The 17,892-nt window shown below is 37.4% G+C and overlaps 1 protein-coding gene across 2 annotated transcripts in view; it reads right to left on the bottom strand.

The window, feature by feature from the left end:
* Positions 1 to 636: 636 nt before the first annotated feature.
* Mtpap (mitochondrial poly(A) polymerase) overlaps positions 637 to 17,892 on the bottom strand; it is a 19,775-nt gene continuing 2,519 nt past the window's right edge. Inside the window, exons 2-9 of one of the 2 annotated variants that reach the window (XM_013014755.1) lie at positions 13,129 to 13,301; positions 11,851 to 12,084; positions 9,882 to 10,106; positions 6,635 to 6,846; positions 4,370 to 4,596; positions 3,384 to 3,476; positions 3,221 to 3,294; positions 637 to 1,342 (exon numbers count right to left, since the gene is read on the bottom strand). In XM_013014755.1, the coding sequence (XP_012870209.1) occupies positions 992 to 1,342; positions 3,221 to 3,294; positions 3,384 to 3,476; positions 4,370 to 4,596; positions 6,635 to 6,846; positions 9,882 to 10,106; positions 11,851 to 12,084; positions 13,129 to 13,301 (1,589 nt within the window). In that variant the 3' untranslated portion in view covers positions 637 to 991. The remainder of the gene's footprint in view (positions 1,343 to 3,220; positions 3,295 to 3,383; positions 3,477 to 4,369; positions 4,597 to 6,634; positions 6,847 to 9,881; positions 10,107 to 11,850; positions 12,085 to 13,128; positions 13,302 to 17,892) is intronic. The other variant, XM_013014756.1, reaches the window with a different exon arrangement.

The following is a 17,892-nucleotide window of genomic DNA, read 5'->3' as shown; positions in this document are numbered from 1 at the left end:
CAAGTGAAATTTGTGTTTAGACTTGTGTCTAATTTATAAGGTATACAGTCACCTATTTAAACATCCCCCCAAATCTGAAAGTTATGGTAGCAAGCACTTCAGTACAGCACAATGACCCTGTGACATTCCCCATGTGCCAGGCCCCTGCCCTAGAGTCTCACAAAAGGTGAAGTGGGCACGGTTTTCGTCCCCATGTTACAGAAGAAACAGCCAGGCTTGGGGAGAATGAGCACTTGCCAAAGAGCCCAGCTGTCTCAAGTTGATGTTCACAAACACTACAATGACTAAATGACAAACACTAAAATGACTACATAGAGCATGCGAATGAACTGTATTTCTGTAAGCATCTCTTTCCTACAAGGAGAGGAGTTCCCAAAACCAAAGGGAGAAAGTTTTGAGAAAACCAGGCAACGGTTTAGTAGAAATAGATTTTATACCTACAGACAGAAAAACTACCCTTTAAAAAGACTTATCAGTATTTTCAAATATTGGACCTTGAATACCTTGAATGCAGTGAATGAAATATGCCTACATATATGTTTTAAAAGCATAAAACAACTGATTTTACTTTATGTATAAATAAGAGCACTTTGTTTAGAAAACAGAAAACTGCATATTACAAGAGTATTACCAAGTTCAGAAGCTTTATTGCATTCATTGCTGGTATATGTACATAACTAGAAGTCCTTTGAAATGCTTCCCAACCAGGGTCTGCCATGGATATCAACAATGATCTGATTCTAAGACTGATTTTTGCCATTAAGTGTGAAGTTTATTTGAAAGTTCATTCCAGTCTTTGCATTCCACTGCTGTGTTTGCTGTTCAATTAAATGCTGCCTGGGTATCACACTGGTCTGAATGAAAACGTCCAGAAATTGAGGCCAGGTAAAGGAGCCAATGAGGAGATGGAGAATAGATGACAGCTGCCTTGGAGAAGTCTACACCAGTCCTCCCTGGCAGGCCAGGCGCCAACTTCAGCCCTGCAGCTGAACTATGTCTGGGTATTCATGGTTCTTTCCCCATCGGTGCTGGCAGGATCTGCTGTATTGCCTTGTTTAATGGATTCTAGCAAGCTCCTTACTCTTTCACTTGCGGGCTTGTTCTTTGACCTCTTAGCATGAGATTTGCTGATTATGGAGGGTAACAGAAGGGCTGCCAGGCCCCAGGGCCTATCATCTGAGGAAGCTCGGTCTTCCTGATCTAAAATCCACGCACTTTCTCTGGCCAGATCTACAAATTTTTGCATCTGGCTTTGACTTACATTTTTGCTTACGTTGAGAGAAGTTTCAAAAGGATTCTGAATGTACAGAGGAGATGAATCAGGTTTATTTTGTTCCTTTCCCTACAGAAAGAATGAGCATATAAAGGGCTTGAATATCAAAATACCATAAAATACCAGTACTACCTTTACAAACTATTTCTTTCCTAAGAGAGCTGAGTATGTATGAATGTTACATGAGTATGTATGTGTGTAGTTTATATACTATGTGGTTGGGTTTTTTTCCTTTTTCCTCCTGTAGTTTTGAGTATTCTTTGGAGAAAAAAATAGTTTAGGTTTATGATCTTTGACTAATGTCACCACCCAGGTGACAGGTATCTGGCCTAGGTCAAAAATAAAAATATTTTGTCACCAGGCGCCGGTGGCTCACACCTGTGATACCAGCTACTCAGGAGCCTGAGATCTGAGGATCTCATATCAAAAACACAGCCTGGGCAGGAAAGGCTGTGACACTCTTATCTCTGATTAACCACCAGAAAACTGGAAGTGGCGCTGTGGCTCAAGTGGTAGAGCGCTAGCTTTGGGCTGAAGAGCTGGGGGACAGTTCCCAAGCCAGAGTTCAAGCCCCATGACTGACCAAAAAAAAAAAAAAAGTCAGTAATCTACTTTTACCTAAAAAGGTAAGAGTTTAAAAAAATCAAAACAAAAAGGAAGAAAATAAGACTGAGCAAGTTATCGTAGCTCTTACCTGTAATCCTAGCTACTTGGAATGGTTAGGGGGGAGTGTGGCAATTCAAGGACAGCCTGGGCAGAGAAATCCTTAGAACTCCACTTCAAAAAAAAAAAATCTGGGCATGGTGGCACACACATCTGTCATCCCAGCTAGGGTAGGAAGTGTAAAACAGGAGGATCATGAATCCAAGCAAATGTATCTCAAAATAACAAATATTAAAAAGAGTTGGTTCAAGTTGAAACACTTGCCTAGCCACTGGGAGGCCCTAGGTTCAAACCACAGTACTGGGAAAGGGAAAGGAAAAGGTGTAAGAGGAGAATCCCATATATCCATCCCAGGGGACCACGCAGAGGCAGGCAGGCACAGGAGAAAGATTATTATAAGGTTTATTAGAAGAGCCGTATTTCCCCCAAGAAGGAGCACATGGCCTCCGTCCCCATGTAGCAGGAGGGTCTGAGGGAAAGGAAGTGAGGTAGATGGGAGTCCAGGTGGGTCTGGACTGAGAGAGGGAGGGGCCAGCTGTATGGAGGGAACTCCAGGAATGGGATGGGGGGGGCCCCAGGTCTGGGTGGAGCTAAGGACCAAAGGTAAGCATAATACCAACAAAAGGGAAAGAGAAAGGAAAAGGGAAAAGAAAAAGAGGCTGGGTATGGTATCACATGCTTGCAATCCCAGCACTGAGGAAGCTGAGATCTGAGGAACCCAGTTCAAAGCCAGCCTGGGCAGAAAGCCCATGATTCTTATCTCTAATAAAGTACTCATTAAAAGCCAGAAGTGGTGCTGTGGCTCAAACAGAACAGAGCTAGCCTTGAGCAAAAGAAGCTCAGGGACAGAGTCCAGGCCCTAAGTTCAAGCCCTTGGACTGGCACCAAACAAAAAAATGAAACAAAGATGAAAATAAATTTATTTTTGAGACCTAATGAAAAATATATCTTTCACAATGGGAACCCAAATTCACAAAATTAGAATTCTTAAATAATAAATGGATTCATGAAAGAAGTGAGGACATCACCATGGCTTCTGAATATTTACATGTTGCCTGTGGTCACATCTGAAAGAGGAGAAGATAACAGGCATACCACCATCCATAACCCCAGCACTGAGAAGTCACAGGCTCAAGAACAGTGAGGCCAATTTTGACCTGTTTTGGAAGGCTGTTCAGAATATAACTGTACATTTGAAAGACAACTGGTTGGAGTACTTCCAAAACCAGACTAGCTAAAATATTAATTAATACAGTGGAAACCCAATACTAAAACATTATTTACCTGTCGAATATTTATGGAATTTTTATTGAAAGCGAAATTGCCAAAATACTCAAAAAATTCCTTCAGTAGTAATTCTGCAAGACAATAAAGTAAGGAAAATAAGAAATCTGCTTGAATGAAAAAAAGGAAAAAAAAGAAAAAGAAAAACCCCTAAAACAATTACCTAGTGTTTCTGTGTTTCCTGAAGGTTTAATTTTATTCAAGTCACTAAGAAAGGTACAATTGTTGCCTTCTATTATACATTTATCTTCAGCACCTTCAATAAATAGAAAGGAAAAGTTTTCACATTTCACAGACATTACCTCCTTCACCCAAAGAATTATGAATTAAATAAATCAAACATATATTGTGCCCTATTACTGTTGCTATTTATAGTTAATAGAATTTAAAACTACACTACAAAAGATTTGAGGAATTATACTCATTATAGTGAAACCAACAATTACATTTTCTTTAGAACAAAATTACTGTCTAACAACTCAGCAATTCCGAATAATCTTCTGAATTAACCAGTTTTCTCACTGTAAATGAAAATGCATGAAGTTCCTATCTTTTATCAAACTAAATTATGACACATCTTTGTCCATACTTAAATTGACATCTCCATTTCTATTCCTAGGACTATTCTGTGCTTTGACCTGATAATGTATATATGACACAAACTGCACATTCTAAAAATCTTTTTTCAAACTTCCAGTAACTTCCAAAATACTCTAGTGACAATTCTCTAATTCAAAAGTAATAACAAACTAGACCTAGATGTTCATATTTTTATATTCTCATTTGTATGTTTAGAGGTAAGCATTTTCCTAATTATTGATGAATACACAGCCTCCATAAACCACATATTCTAAGCTAGCTTTCACTAGAAAATGTACAGTATGTTCTTGGAACATAAATTCTGCTCTTCACAAATCTAAGCAAAGACATCTTCTATGCAAAGTTCTTGGGAGGTAGTGGAAGCTTTATGAAGTATGGGAGTTATTGGGGATAAAAAAAGCACTTAAATGTCAGAGTCACAAATTCACTTCTATCTAATTTTGGGGCCTTAAAAATCAAGAAGACACATTATATGGCTTTGAGCACACAAGATAAATGTTTATATAATGTCAAGAAGAGAAGAGAGAGAAGGCTGCTCTTAAGTCTTACCTGCTAGGGATTTTAAGGAATCCAGGGTTGGAAGAATAGGAGGTGATCTTCTCTGGAGGAAGAAGATGACCATCATTGTAAGGGAGAAGTTCGTAATCCAAGCACCAGGAATACTACTTGTCAATGAGTGTGTACGAGCCCAGTGTCGTATACTAAACACCAACGCTCTTACTCTTGAATCCAAGGCACCATAGATATAAAGAAGCTCTGAACTTTTCAAAGCAATCCTTCAGAAAAGAAAAACAAAAAGAAATTTCAAATTCCTAAATCCAGATCCATATCTTGGAACATAGCTAACTATCTCACTATATCTGAAAACATTCAGAATACCATGATTAATCATGCAATATACATTAGGATTAAATATATAAGCATTATGCATTTACAATATAAAAAAATGTAAATGTTTGGCTATCAATCATATTCAATACCACTGGAACATTTTTAAATTCTGACAATCACAATGTTCTAAAACTTACAAATTTTAAATCCAAGTTCCTAAACATGAGTTAAATGTGTGTGGACAGCGCTCTTCATAATTGTTTCTAAAGACAAGCACATTGGTTTAAGTGTCTTTGTATATAAGTTCTACATCTTGTTTAGCCAGTCCTTTGGTAGACAAGTTAACTTAAACAGGAAAACATTTTACTCACTTGTCAAGAAAGAATTTAGTTGAAACTCTTACAGTATGTGAGATAGCCAAAATTATTTAAGTCTAATATTTGTAAGAACAAAAGCTGCCTAAAGAATCAAACATCAGAACAGGGACATGGGAATACTGGGCCATGGTCACCAATACTGAGGAGGCTGACATGGGGGAAGGTTATCTGAAGTTCTATACCCATCTGCACAGCAGAATGAGACTCTATCTCTGTCTTTCAGTCTCTTACATGCACACACAATAAATGAAAGAAATAAAAATTTAAAATTCAATTTTTAAAATTCAATTCCTACTGATTGAATCATGTCTTGTAATTTCTAAAAGAACTGGCAGAGGGCACAAAATCATTTCCTAGTATTAACTGATGCTATCACTGAAGTGTCACCAAGCATCTACATCGAAGTTTCAAAAGAACAGAACATATGGTAAATAAATTCATAGTATCTAAGAATTTTGTACTTATAAATAAAGCTAAGTTAAATATCCAATAAGTAGTAGCAATATATAAATGAATATTGTAAGCAATAAATAGCAAATAAATAGTAGAAGCAATCTGATATGAAGAAACACTGCACACTTACAAAAACCTAAAGAAATCACGTATAAACACATAATTTCTGAAGTAAATTTTTATAAACCTGTCCCAAAAAGAAAATTATTAAAAAAATAGGAACTACAACATGCATTTTTATTTTTATATTAGAATTTGGCAAGAAGCCATAGCCTGTACCCTGGGCTACTTGAGAGAAACTGGAAGTTCTTAACAGTAGCTCATTAGCTGAACACTTCAGTTTAACCCAAACTGTTCTAGGCTGAATTTTCAATTGTTTATTCTAGCAAGTAAGTGAAATCTAACAAGTGAGACTACCAGAAGAAGAAAAAAGTCCTAAGTTTAGAAGTTTTCCCTACTCTGAACCTGGGGTACACAGTCAGAGTATAACACATCTTTGTCATCAGGTCACTAGAACTTGGTGCTAAGGACAGCACCAAGTCTTAAGCTGTTCAGACTACTTCTGCCCTAACCCAACACCATATGTCTCTGGTACTCAAAAGTTGGAGGTATCTCAGAACAATTCCCAGGGCAAACTCAGGTTGCCACTTTACTTTTTTTTTTTGGTTGGTCATGGGGCTTGAACTCTGAGCCTGGTGCTGTCCCTCACATCTTCAGCTCAAGGCCAACACTCTACTACTTGAGTCACAGTACCACTTCTGGTTTTCTGGTGTTTTATTGGAGATGAGAGTCATGGACTTTGCTGCCCTGGCTGGCTTTGAACCGTGATCCTTCCTAAGATCTTAGCCTCCTGAGTAGCTAGGATTACAGGGGTGAGCCACCAGCACCCAGCTGCCACTTTACTTTCTAAGTATAATTTAAAAGATTATGATCAACAGATACATTTCTGCAATACTAATGATTTGCAGGCTACACAAGTGAGAACATATTCCACTGTTATATTAATAAACTGTCAATACTGACTCAATACATTATCATTTTGTTTAGGAAACTCTAAACTGCAAACAGCTATAACAATAACTCTTTAATCTCAGCTGATACTATATAACATTTGACATTTGACATTTACAACAGTAAACTTAAGAGATCATACCTATTGTTAGTAGTCAAATCACACTGAAATCCAGAGGGCTGGTGGGAAAATCTCACAAGTGGACACCGAGCATTTAAGATTTTTTGCAAGCCCACACAACCAGGACCAAAGTGGTCAAGGCATTCTCCTATCACAGACAGGATCTTCTGAGTCGCAATTCTTTCTGAAGGAACACTTTTCACTTGAAATTCCATCAAAAAATTTCCAACATTCTAAATAATATAAACATTTATTACAAGGATAATTTAGTACAAAGGAAAAAAATTCATTTAACTTTACCATTATTAAGGTACTATACAAAGGGGTTACCACCTCATGAATCATTATGAGTACATTTCCTAAGTCATAAGAAACCTGTTTCTTTTTTGGACAATGTCACCCTTCCTTTACTTTCTTCCAATTTCTCTCTCCTTTTCCTGCCCACATGTTACACAGTTCGTTTTCCACATAGTGTACACTGAATAGCATGATTGCATTTGTTGTAAAAAGGAATTTAATAAACTTTTTCCGAAGGGATGCTCTAAATTATTCCTGCCAAACAAACATATAAAATAACAATGTATGAATTCTTCATATAAACATATCCAGAGAAACATAAAAGATGTTTATTTGGTGATCTTATGTTTCTCTAGAATACATATGAAGTATATCTATGCTAATTCCTTGAGTTTACATAGCTATCTTATGTATCACAGCATAGAATATACAAAACCACTTATTAAACTCTCTGAATAGACTCTACCTTATCCTAGTTAGCCAATGCATTTCCATAGATACAATATAATATAAAACCACAACAGTAGGAGAGTATAAGCAAAAGGATAATATATGAAGAAGAGAAAACAGATTGTACAGGGACAGCCATGTATAGACATTATTTAGCAACATGAACTGAAAGGTACTTGGAAAGTCAAGAAAGTCAAATTACCATGAGAAAAGGAACTAGATTCCTAGTTCATTCCTAAACTGAAGTAAATCCAACACAGATCAAAACTTCAATGTAAAAAGTACATCAGCAAAGTACTAGAAACAGAAAACAAGCACATGTTTTAAGTATCAGATTATCAAAGGACTCTAAGCATGACCAAAAATAAGAGAAGATGAAATAAGCATGATTGCATGAAAATCTAAAATATGTTAAGACAAAGACACTTTCACTACTCAATAAAAAGCAAAACAGCCACACAAAAGGGCTAATTTATAAAGACTTCGTATTCTTCGTAAGAAGGAAAAAACACACCAAATTTTTAAAGCAGGTAAAAAAAGATGAGTAAGAAATAAATATAGCTGATGTACACAACAGGAAAAAAAAGATGCTCATGTTTTCTAGAAAGCAAAAAAGAAATTAAAACAGCAATGAGGTTCTTCATTAACCAGTCTGAAAAAGACAAAAAGGGACACACTTCTTTTAGAAATATCTACTGAAACTTAAAATGCATACTACTGTGATGAGAAATTATTTCAAAGAACGTGCATACACAAATCAATTTATAGACCCATTCATTTCCTGCATCATTCATGTGACAGATACCTTTTCAACTCTTTCTGCCTTAAAAGACACTTTACTATCCTCAGCAGCCCCCTGCTCCTCTTCTAGCACTCACTCCTCCTAAAACATTCATGTTTACTATGAAATCTAGTCCCTTTGTTTCACCCATGTGGACCACTCCTGGTCAGCTAAGCACTACCACCAAGAGCTCTACTAGAAACAGGATTCAGAGGCAACCATGTGGCTGAAGTTTGGGGCAGATATGTTTATATGACAAGTATGAACAAGTAAAGAAGTGGAGGTAAGAAGAAAAGTGTGAAAAAGAAAAATAGAGCAAATATATAGAAATCCTAAGTTCTAGGTAGTTCAAATTTCCTACTCTAGTGCTTTCCTAATACTCATCTTCATTTCTAAGTCTGGGTTCTAGGACCGGGTCCTCTAGTTCTTTCTTTGGCTTATGCTGGTTTGGGTTGCTTTTAAGTTATAACCTGCTGGGCTGGGAAGGTGGCTGGGTGGTAGAGCGCTTGCCTTGCATGCTCAAGGCCCTGGGTTCGATTCCTCAGCACCACATACGCAAACAGAAAAAAGCCGGAAGTGGCGCTGTGGCTCAAGTGGTAGAGCGCTAGCCTTGAGCTGAAGAGCTGAGGGACAGCGCCCAGGCCCAGAGTTCAGGCCCCACGACCAGACCCAAAAAAAAAAAAGTTATAACCTGCAAATAATTGTTTTAGGCCAGGCACCAGAGGCTGCAATCTGAAGAAGGTAGTTAAAAGCCAACCAGGGTAGAAGTGTCTGTGAGACTCTTATATCCAATTAACCACCAGAAAAGCGGAAGTGGATCTGTGGCTCAAGTGGTAGAATGCTGGCCTTGAGCTGAGGGACAGCGCCCAAGCCCAGAGTTCAAGCCCCACAACTGAGAACAAATAAAAAAATAAAGGCTGAAAATAAAGAATATATGAGAGCAGACAGCAAATGACCATTTTAGTTAACAAAAGACAACTTAAAGAAGTACTTACAGAAATGAATTGGATGAAAAATTAAATCATCCAATATGATATAATCATATACTACATACCTATATGTAGTCTTTGAATAAAACTTCAAAAGAATTTTAAAGAGAAATTGACTAAAATCTATGAGAAATGTTTTGTTAACTACATCTGTAAGAAATGTTTTGTTAACTATATCACACAGATTAAAAACTAGTTCATCATGGTATTTAGTATACACTATGTGGAAAATGAACCATGAAACTAGTAGACAGGGACAGGAGAGGGTAACTGAGAAAAAGCAAAGAAAGGGGTGACATTGTTCAAAAAAGGAATGTACTTAACTGTACCTGCCTTATGAAATGGTAATCCCTAGGTATAACACCTTCACAACAAATTTTTACTTAAAAAAAAATAGTTCATGTTCAAAATCAGAATATAATCTAAATGCAGAATCTGTTATATACCTGAATAAAATGATTAACAAAATCCATAATCAAGAAACTTTAAAATGCTACAGTATAGAAGTGGTGTTGTAGCTCAAAGTGGTAGAACACTAGCCTTGAGCTGAAGAGCTCAGGGACAAGAGTTCAAGTCCCATGACCAAAAAAAGAAAAACACTGCAGTATTTTAAAGTCCACACAGTATTTTTGTTTGAGGATTGATAGCAAATAAGCCTTATTCTATTATCATGTTTACTAAGTAATTAATCCAAAGATGTCTCTTTTCTAATTAATTTTAAATTACAGCAGTATAAAGAAATAAAATTTACCTTGTTAGTGGTGTTTTCTCTAAATTCATCTAGATCCAAAAACATGTCCAGATCACATCCTAATTTCCCAAAAGTGTTCACTGAGGAACCAAAGGGTCTGACTGTACAGCTGGGAAAATAAGCTGCTGCTATGTCTTCAATAAGGGAACAGGTAAGATAGCGGAGCTTAGTATTCTCCTCTGTGAGCTCAGATGCCTTCAGCAGATTGTTCAGCTGATCATCTACCTAGCTGGCCAAAATAAAACAACAAGACAGAGACAATGTAGAGGTCACAGAAAACAACCATCATTTTCTTCCTTTTTCTTTTTGAGCAGTCTGAGATCAAACCCAGGGCCTTGCACATTCTAGGCAAACAATGAGTTACATTCTTAACCCACAAAATAACTGTCCCCTTGCTTCCAAAGACCTAATAGCATATTTAAAATATGCCATGTTTCTCCTGTTTGCTCTTAAACTTTAAAAAAAAAATTCTTTCAAAAGCACTGAGGAATGACAATAACAAATAAAAATTGACTACAACAGAAGGTACTACTTTTCATAAATAATGAGGATAAAAGATTGTTTTAGGTAAATTCAAGTGATAAAATGCTCAGGAAGAGGTCAAATATATATAAAACTACTCAGTAAAGAAAAGCAACGTTAAAGGAGAGGAGATAACTTGAGCAGCCACAGTTCAAGCAGTCAAGGCCCAACATCTCCCAATTCCTTATAAGTAGCTCTGTACAGCACAGACTAAAATAATCAAGCCTTTGAAACTGTGTTAAAGGACATTTTTTGTTTGGTTTTTTTGATTCAGACAGGGTCTTGGTATATAGCCCAGGCTGACCTGAAACTCACTATGGAATCCAGGCTGGCTTTGATCTTTCAACCTGAACCTCCCCAAGTGCTTATATGCATGTGACCCCCAAGTCTGGTCCTTAAGGTATATTTAAAGAAAGGTATTTAAAGTTCAACAAGATAACAAAAATTTCATTGCATCAAATTTTAAATCAATGTTGAAAATAATGAAAGCATTCAACTCAATTTTTTTAAAAGTACAGAGTAGAAATGAGAATTTAATAAATTAATAAAACTAAAAGCATAGTACTTGGAGAAATGAAACCATAGATTGACTCTAAAGCCTAATAAAACTAGAAAAAGTTTGGCAAGTTTCAGTAAGACAAATACAGTATTAGGAGAGATGACTCATTATTTAAGAAAGTAAAATGAGTACTATAAAAGGGGAGTTTTTTTGCAATACCACCATTTTTTTGTCATTTGTTGAAAACAGAAATAAAATCTGAATTATCCAAAAAGGCTAAAAACTTTATTATCATTTCTGAGAACAGAAAAAACAGGACACTAAGTAGGTAAGGCTACTTTTACTTTTTAATCACTATATTGTGTACTTTGACTTTTATAAAGCATCCACTTTTGTCAACAGAGATATTAAACCTACAAAAACTTAAATTCTGAATACAAGAATGGCTTAACAAGAAAATTTTATAAATGTCACAACATTAAATACAGAGCTAGGTGCTGGTGGCTTGTTCATGTCTACAATTCTAGCTACACAGCTGAGTATCACTGCTCAAAAGCCAGCCTGAGCAAGCAAGTCCATGAGACTCTTAGCTCTAAGTAAGCACCAAAAAGGCCAGAAAAACTGGCTCAAGTCATAGTGCACTAGCATTGAGCACAAACACTCAGAGTTAGTGCCCAGGCCCTGCTTCAGGCCCCAACACTGGCACAAAAAAAGAAATACAAAGAAACCAAATAACACCTAAAATCATGTACAGCTTGTCAAGATAATCTCAAATGCCAAATCCCACATCTACTTGATACAATTCTCAGAAAGCTAGAAATGGAATGTTGTGGGTCCATCCTCACTACCCATCTTGGTAACTCCCACATATTTCTTAAGAACTTCTATAATATGTAAAATGATGTCATGCATACTTTACAAGTTGAGTAAGTATACCTATAAACTTACACTTTCTGCATAATAAAGTACGTCGAAAAGTTTCCTGTTTGTAGGAGGCACCTGACTGCTTATCTTTACACAGGACTGTTCGGAACTCTGGCTGGATGGATTTCTCTGTCTCAGACTGAAGAAACGCGATCGAAACGGAATCGCAGCTTCTGTGCTTAGGCTTGGAGTATGACTTCCGTGCTTCAGTGAATCTATGCTATCCTTCTGGCAAAATTCCACAAGCGCATAAAGACCCTGTACCCAAAACATAAAAAAAAAAGGACGCATTTCACAATATACACTGAGTATGACAGCTTCAAAACAACTATCAGAATACTACAAAATGTAATTTTTTTAATTTTATGAATGATATAATTCTAATGTAAGCACTGGTTTTTCCCACTATAAGAATAAGGAACACTAGCCAAGCGCTGGTGGCTCACGCCTGTAATCCTAGCTACTCAGGAGGCTGAGATCTGAGGATTGCTGTTCAAAGCCAGCCCGGGCAGGAAAGACTGTGAGACTCCTATCTCCAATAAAAACCACCAGAAAACCGGAAGTGGCGCTGTAGCTCAAGTGGTAAAGTGCTTGCCTTGAGCTGAAGAGCTGAGGGACAGCGCCCAGGCCCAGAGTTCAAGCCCCACAACCAATAACAACAACAACAAAAAAAAAAAAGAATAAGGAACACTATAAAGTACTATCAGTCAGGAGAAACCAAAACAAAATAAAACAATCAACAAGAAGAATAGATTTCCAGCCCCACCCCCAATGGGCTTTATGTAAAGCACTGGGCTAATACTATTCAATAATAATGATTCCTAATGGGAACAATAACAAATTATTTATAATTCTAAAGCACTACTATAAGGATTTCTACTCTTGAATCTAAAAAAATAAAAACAAACAAAACCTCATTAAGGAAATATAAAGTCAGGCATAATGCTATGCTGCAAACCCCTAATCCCAGCTACTCAGGAGGCAGAGGCAGGATTATGAGCTCCCAAATTTAAGGCTATCCCAAGCAAAGTTAAAAGATCCTCTCAGAAACAAACTAAAAGCAAAAGGGCTGAAGATGTGGCTCAAGTGGAGATGCGACTCATGCTTGAAGCATGAGCCCCTATGCTTCTATCACTAGTACACATAACAAACAAACACAACACCATAGGTAAGGAAAGATATAAGATGTCAGAAGAGACCCTGACTTATACTGCAAAGGCAACAACAAAACATACAACCACCAAAAATATCCTTCAAAACCATGATCACTGACTGAGTTGGATTATTTGCTGAGATACGTACAAAGCTTTCATAGAAGAAATGATTTTTAATAGGTCCATGTTGAGATAAGTATTTGAGAAACTTTTTTTCGCTGATTTTATTAGGGCAATGTATTAGGGCAGTCCGCTGTGCCTGTTCTCGTCTTTCTCTCTGCACCTCAGAGAATCTCTTTTTGGGAGTCTTGTCTTCAGTGCCTACAAATGAAACAAAAATAAGTATTTTCTGTCTCATACACATAATATATGCATGTAAATTTTAAAACATTTTGATAACATATAGAAAGATTGTATGCAAATAAAGTAAGTTCATTCTTGGGGGTTGGAGGGGGTAGGTGGGGGATGGGAAGGGATGGGAAGGGGAAACAAAGGAGGAGGCAACAATGCTTGGTAAGAAATGTACTCATTACCTTGCCCATGTAATTGTAACCCCTCTGTACGGTATTTTCACAATAAAAAAAAAATAATAAGTTCATTCTGATGCCTTACTTTCTCTTCTCTTCCTTTAAGGCTTGTTCAGATATATTACTTTCAGTGTTCACTGTATTTTTCGCCAATGGCTCTCATTAAAACTATTCACTTCATCTGTTTTTTGACTGACCAGGCCTGAACAAAGTTCCACTGAGTTGGAAAAGCCAACCACAGTGCTGAACAGTTTCACTAGATCAAAAAAAAAAAAAACCAGGAGAACAAAAACACTCATTTAACACTTCAACAAACACATGCACACATAGCCTAAAGTATATGATTTCAAGCCTGAGTATGATGATAGGAAGAACTTGAAAGGTAAAGAGTTTAGGAGAAACAAAGTAAATTATGAAGGAATTGTTCTTTGATGAGGTCCGGTCAGAAAATTAACACCAAGTTGCTCTATATCCATGGTTGCTATCCAAGAAGAACACCTGACAATTTCACTAAGGAAACTAGGCTTCTTTTTTTCTTTTTCTTTCTTTTTTTTTTTTAACCTAAAATAATCTAGTGCAAGTAGTTTTACAAACCTAGGAAATAAAAACAGGTGCTGTGACAGTCAAGAATTAAACACTAATCATCCACTTGCCACAAAAGGAAAATCAACAAAGAATTAAAGAACTAAAGTAAACTACGAGAAAAAGAACCAATCAAGTTCTAAGAAAACATTACAGCCAACAGTATTTTTTGGCAGATGGGGGGAGAGTCTCACTAAGTAGGCTAGCTGGTCTCAAAACTCAAAGGATCTTCCTGTCTCCACCCCACCCTGCTGAGATTATAGCTATATATCACTACCACACTCAGCTGAACCTTTAAAATGTATTTATTTATATCCATTCTTTCATTCATTCATTGCCAGCACTGGGGTTTGAACTCAGGACGCTGACCAGTTTGCTTGCTTGGCTGATGTTCTACTACTTGGGACACACCAAGTAGTCTGGCCTTTTGCTGGTTATTCTGGAGATGGAATCTCTTGGGATTTCTCTGCCCAGGCTAGTTTTGTACTGTGAACCTTCAGATTTCAGCCTCCTGAGTAGGAAGGATTACAGGCATGAACTTCTAGTGCACGAATTTTTGTTTTGGGGTTTTTTTTTTGGGAGGGGGGGGTCCGGTCATGGGGCCTGAATTCTGGGCCTGGGAGCTGTCCCTCAGCTCTTCAACTCAAGGCTAGTGCTCTACCACTTGAGCCACAGCGCCACTTCCAGCTTTTTTCTTTTTTCTTATGTGGTGCTGAGGAATCGAATCCAGGGCCTCAGGCATGCAAGGCAAGTGCTCTACCACTGAGCCACCTTCCCAGCCCTAGTGCACGAATTTTAAATAACTCTTATTTTCCCCAAGACATTTAACTTCTAGTTGGATAGCTCTGTGATTCCTTTCAGTCTGGAATCATAGATGCCTGAAATTACAAACCACCAATTCTGATCAAAACTCTGAACAAAGTTTCAAAAAGACTAAATAGAGCAGAAGAAATAACTGACATGGAAATAAGGAGACTCTTTTCTCCTTTTCTCTCAAAAAGCTGTAAATTGATGGATCAAGGAAATACTACAACATACTATTTGGATTTCAGCAAGGTCCTTTCAAGGACAAGACAGAGAAATACAGGTTAAAGACAGTAGGAGAGCTGCTAAGCTTCAAACTGCTTCTTTGTCCACCCAGAAACAAGTCTCTAATGACACACTGGGAACTTGGACCATGATTTGCTCATTATTTTCAGCCAGTGACCCAACACCTACAAATGACTTCCTCAAGACTGCCATAAGGCTGAAAATAATTTTTAAGTATGTGACCTCCTTTCATTACCAATGCCTGTTTTTTAACATTAATCTCTTACTTAAGACCTATGTCACAATACTAACTTAAATTAGTCTCCATTATTCTAGTTTTGTCTTTCTCAAGCAATCCTCCATACTGCTGACAATGTGGTCTTTACAATAAGATTAAAAAAAAAAAAAGCCTCTGACTTGTCTACTGGCAGAAAAGGCCAGTACTGGGGTTTGAACTCAGGGCTTCATCTTCAGGTATGAGCCACAAATGCTGGTTTGAAGATGCTTTAATAACCCATGGTCTTTAAGACCATACCATGTCTAAACTCTGCAGCTGCCATCTTTGTTCCATCTCACCTCTTCAACCATTTTCTACCATTTCTGCCTCTTGAGCTTCTCATATACAATAATGTATACACAATACTCTCACATACTATGAATTCCTTGTCTTCATCTCTCTGTTGGAATGCCCATCTTCTCGTTTTCTGTCAGGAAAACTCCCATTCATTCTCCAAATTTTGCTCAGGTGTGTGAAGACTTCTGCCCCCTCCATGGTAGTCTCTTCCACCTCTGTATTCCCTTACTTTTGCATCTATGAAGGAATGCAACCCATAGTATTGTTACAAACTTATTTAATTTTAAAATGGAAGGTATCTTCCATGTTGAGATCAGCCTACTCTACTCTTCCTCAATTTCTCAGTCCACTGAGTGCCCCCTTTCTATCAGTCCTACTTCCTTCTTTCTTATTCTGCAGGCTCTACCTGAACCATTCACCACTCACTTTCTCTCTCACTTGGAATACTACTGACGTATTCTTGTCTCTGATTTTTACTGAGTCTGGCAAATGTCAAGTGCTTATTGTAAAAAACTAAAGTAAGTGGAAATATGTCTGTGTGATGTAAAAGTATAAATTCTTCCTACAGATCTCTTACTCTTACAATATTTAGCTGTTAAGCTTGGTACTTACCTCTCCAGACATTTCCAAGGCATATTAAAACAAAATAAAGACAAAAGATTTAATGAGGAAAGTTAACCTTGCAGAAGTTTAATCTGATAAGAACATGGAGAAGGTTTAGCTAGCTATTTGGATAGGCCTGTTTACTCATCTACAAAATGGAATGAAAACTTTATCATAGATACAGTAGAGATTTACAGCCTAAAAAACAAATACAAAAATGAAACAGGCAGAATACCTACAAACTGAAGGCTGTCTTCAAAAACAATATTATTACCTTTTCTTTAAGCAGTACTTTATAATCCCCACAACTTTTCTGAATCTCCTAATTTTTATTTTTTTGTCAGTTGTGGGGCTTGAACTCTGGGCCTGAATGCTATCCCTCAGCTCGTCAGCTCAAGACTAGCGCTCTACCACTTGAGCCACAGCGCCACTTCTGGCTTTCTGGTGGTTTATTGAGGATAAGAGTTTCACGGACTTTCCTTCCGGGGCTGGCTCTGAACCGTAATCCTCAGATCTCAACCTTGGCTAGGATTACAGGCATAAGCCACCAGCACCTGGCTCATAATTAAAAAAAAAAAAAAAAAAAAACTTTTAAGATAGGCAAGTATCAATGCAGAAAAAAAAACTGTACAAATACAAATAAACTAGACATCCTCCGATAGTGGTAAGCTGCTGTTTAGCAGCTGGCACTTGTCACTCCTTATTCTGGTAACAGCACACTTCTGCTTTTTTTTTTTTTGCCAGGGCTTGAACTCAGGACCTAGGCACTGTCTTTTGCTCAAGGGTAGCACTCTACCACTTAAGCCACAGTGCCATTTCTGATATTTTCTGTTTATGTGGTACTGAGGAATTGAACCCAGGGCTTCATGAATGCTAGTCAAGTACTCTACCACTGAGCCACCTTCCCAGCTCTACACCTTTGCTTTTAAAAAGACAAAACAACAAGATACTCTGTGGCTGTGGAGCTGTCCTTCTGGTAGACTATGATTATCACATGATTTTGGATACTTCCTCTTGGTCTAGTAAGTGAGCAAACAAAAGCTTCTTATGGTTTTGCAAATTCAGGTTAGAAGAAACCATTTTATTTTTCCCTGTAGAGAAAGCTTTGAAACTGTAAACAGGCATCATGGCTACTATCACCACCTCTACCAATCTCCCACAGAAGAATCACAAGCCAAAGCTGAGAAGACCAACACCTGACTCTGATTAAATTAATGGAGTGGTTTAAGGCCCACCCTCCAGTTACATGGGGTGCTACATCCTCCCCATTCTACTTAAGCTACTTTTGTCACTGCATCCAAAGAACCCATTCTCTTAACACTATAGCTCTTTTCATTACTTTTATGAAAGTTATGTCAAAACAGACAGGAATGAGAAATTAGGTTTCACCTGATTATTTTTGACCATTATAGTTGGAGCTAAAGTAGAACTGGCTGACTTATGATATACTTTTACTAGAAAATGTTACTGTCAGGCTGGGAATGTGGTGTAGTGGTAGAATGCTTGCCTAATATGCATGAAGCCCTGGGTTTGATTTCTCAATATACAAACAAAAAAAGTTTGAAGTAGCACTGTGGCTCAAGTGGTAGAGTGCTAG

The sequence above is a fragment of the Dipodomys ordii genome, unplaced genomic scaffold (genome assembly GCF_000151885.1).
Source record: "Dipodomys ordii isolate 6190 unplaced genomic scaffold, Dord_2.0 Scaffold24, whole genome shotgun sequence".
NCBI classification, from domain to species: domain Eukaryota; kingdom Metazoa; phylum Chordata; class Mammalia; order Rodentia; family Heteromyidae; genus Dipodomys; species Dipodomys ordii.
Note: the sequence above shows the minus strand (reverse complement) of the source record. Positions and strands in the feature narration are given on the sequence as shown.